The sequence below is a fragment of the Octopus bimaculoides genome, chromosome 17 (genome assembly GCF_001194135.2).
Source record: "Octopus bimaculoides isolate UCB-OBI-ISO-001 chromosome 17, ASM119413v2, whole genome shotgun sequence".
Taxonomy (NCBI): Eukaryota; Metazoa; Mollusca; class Cephalopoda; order Octopoda; family Octopodidae; genus Octopus; species Octopus bimaculoides.
In genome coordinates this window covers 48,927,878-48,929,146 of record NC_068997.1, presented here as the reverse complement: position 1 = coordinate 48,929,146, position 1,269 = coordinate 48,927,878, and the positions used below count along the sequence as shown (strand labels likewise).

The following is a 1,269-nucleotide window of genomic DNA, read 5'->3' as shown; positions in this document are numbered from 1 at the left end:
GTGTGTGTGTGTGTGTGTGTGTGTGTGTGTGTGTGTGTGTGCGCGTGCGTGCGTGTGAGATTGTATGTGTGAGCGTGTGTGCATGTGTCTGTCATTTTTTAAACAGGAGGAGTAATGACAGAAACGTCATTCCGATCGAGATTCTTCTTTCCTAATTCATCCAGATATAACATAAAATTTAAAACATGGAAACAAAATAAATATTTACTCTTTGGGAAGTACAATTTATATAGCGCCCCTGGATTGCATCCCATGGTGTTTAAGCTCATTAACTGATGCTTCGGAACAGACAGGAGACGAGCTGAAAAAGAAAAGTTTACTCAGAGATATTTTGTAAAAAGAAATACTCCGACAGATACACCCAAGACATGCACATACAGACATCACACACTTATGCACAACATAAGTATATATAAATGTGTGCGTGTGTTCATATACAAAAATATTTTTGTGTATTATATCTGCGCGCGTCTATCTATCTATCTATCTATCTATCTATCTATCTATCTATCTATCTATCTATCTATCTATTTATCTATCTATCTATCTATCTCGATCCCTTTTGATCGAACTCCCTCTTTTCCCTTCCTACCATCCCTTTTGATCGACACCACCCCTTTTTTTTTTCCTTCCTCCCCCATCCCAAAAAGAAAAGCTCTACATTGTATTTGTCCCATCTTCATTGAGCCCTGTGTGGCTAATAAAAGAAATGTATCTATCTGCTAATGTTGTGTTTTATGTTTAATTATAATAGAAACAATTTTACATTAATTTGCTGGTTATTGTAAACTTTTGCAGAGTACAAATTTATTCTTGTATAAGAATAACACACACACATACATACACACACACACATGCACACACGCACGCCCGCCCACACACACGCCTCCCCACACGTACACACACACACACACATATATATATATACTTATAGATGTGTGTGCGTCATATACATACATATGTATATACATATTTTAAATATATATATGTATGTATATATATGTATATATATGTATATATATATATATGGGAGAATGTACGAAAAAAAACAACAACAGGTGGTGTAAACAACAAAAGGATGTATTAGTATGACGCTCGGGAATACGGAAAGTCTTTAACGTTTCGAGCTACGATCTTCAACAGAAAGAATACGGAGAAAACAAGGAGAAAAACACGGACAAAAAAAATGAATAGTCACTGGTCAACGATCTATATATACATATACATATATATGTGTGTGTGCGTGTGTGTGTGTGTGTGTGTGTGTGT

At 35.6% G+C, this 1,269-nt stretch overlaps 1 protein-coding gene across 1 annotated transcript in view; it reads right to left on the bottom strand.

Annotated features, from left to right (window-relative positions):
* LOC106882158 (uncharacterized) overlaps nucleotides 1–1,269 on the bottom strand; it is a 4,889-nt gene that overhangs the window by 1,642 nt on the left and 1,978 nt on the right. The window contains exon 3 of the mRNA XM_014932730.2: nucleotides 209–301. Coding sequence (XP_014788216.1) covers nucleotides 209–301 — 93 coding nt within the window. The remainder of the gene's footprint in view (nucleotides 1–208; nucleotides 302–1,269) is intronic.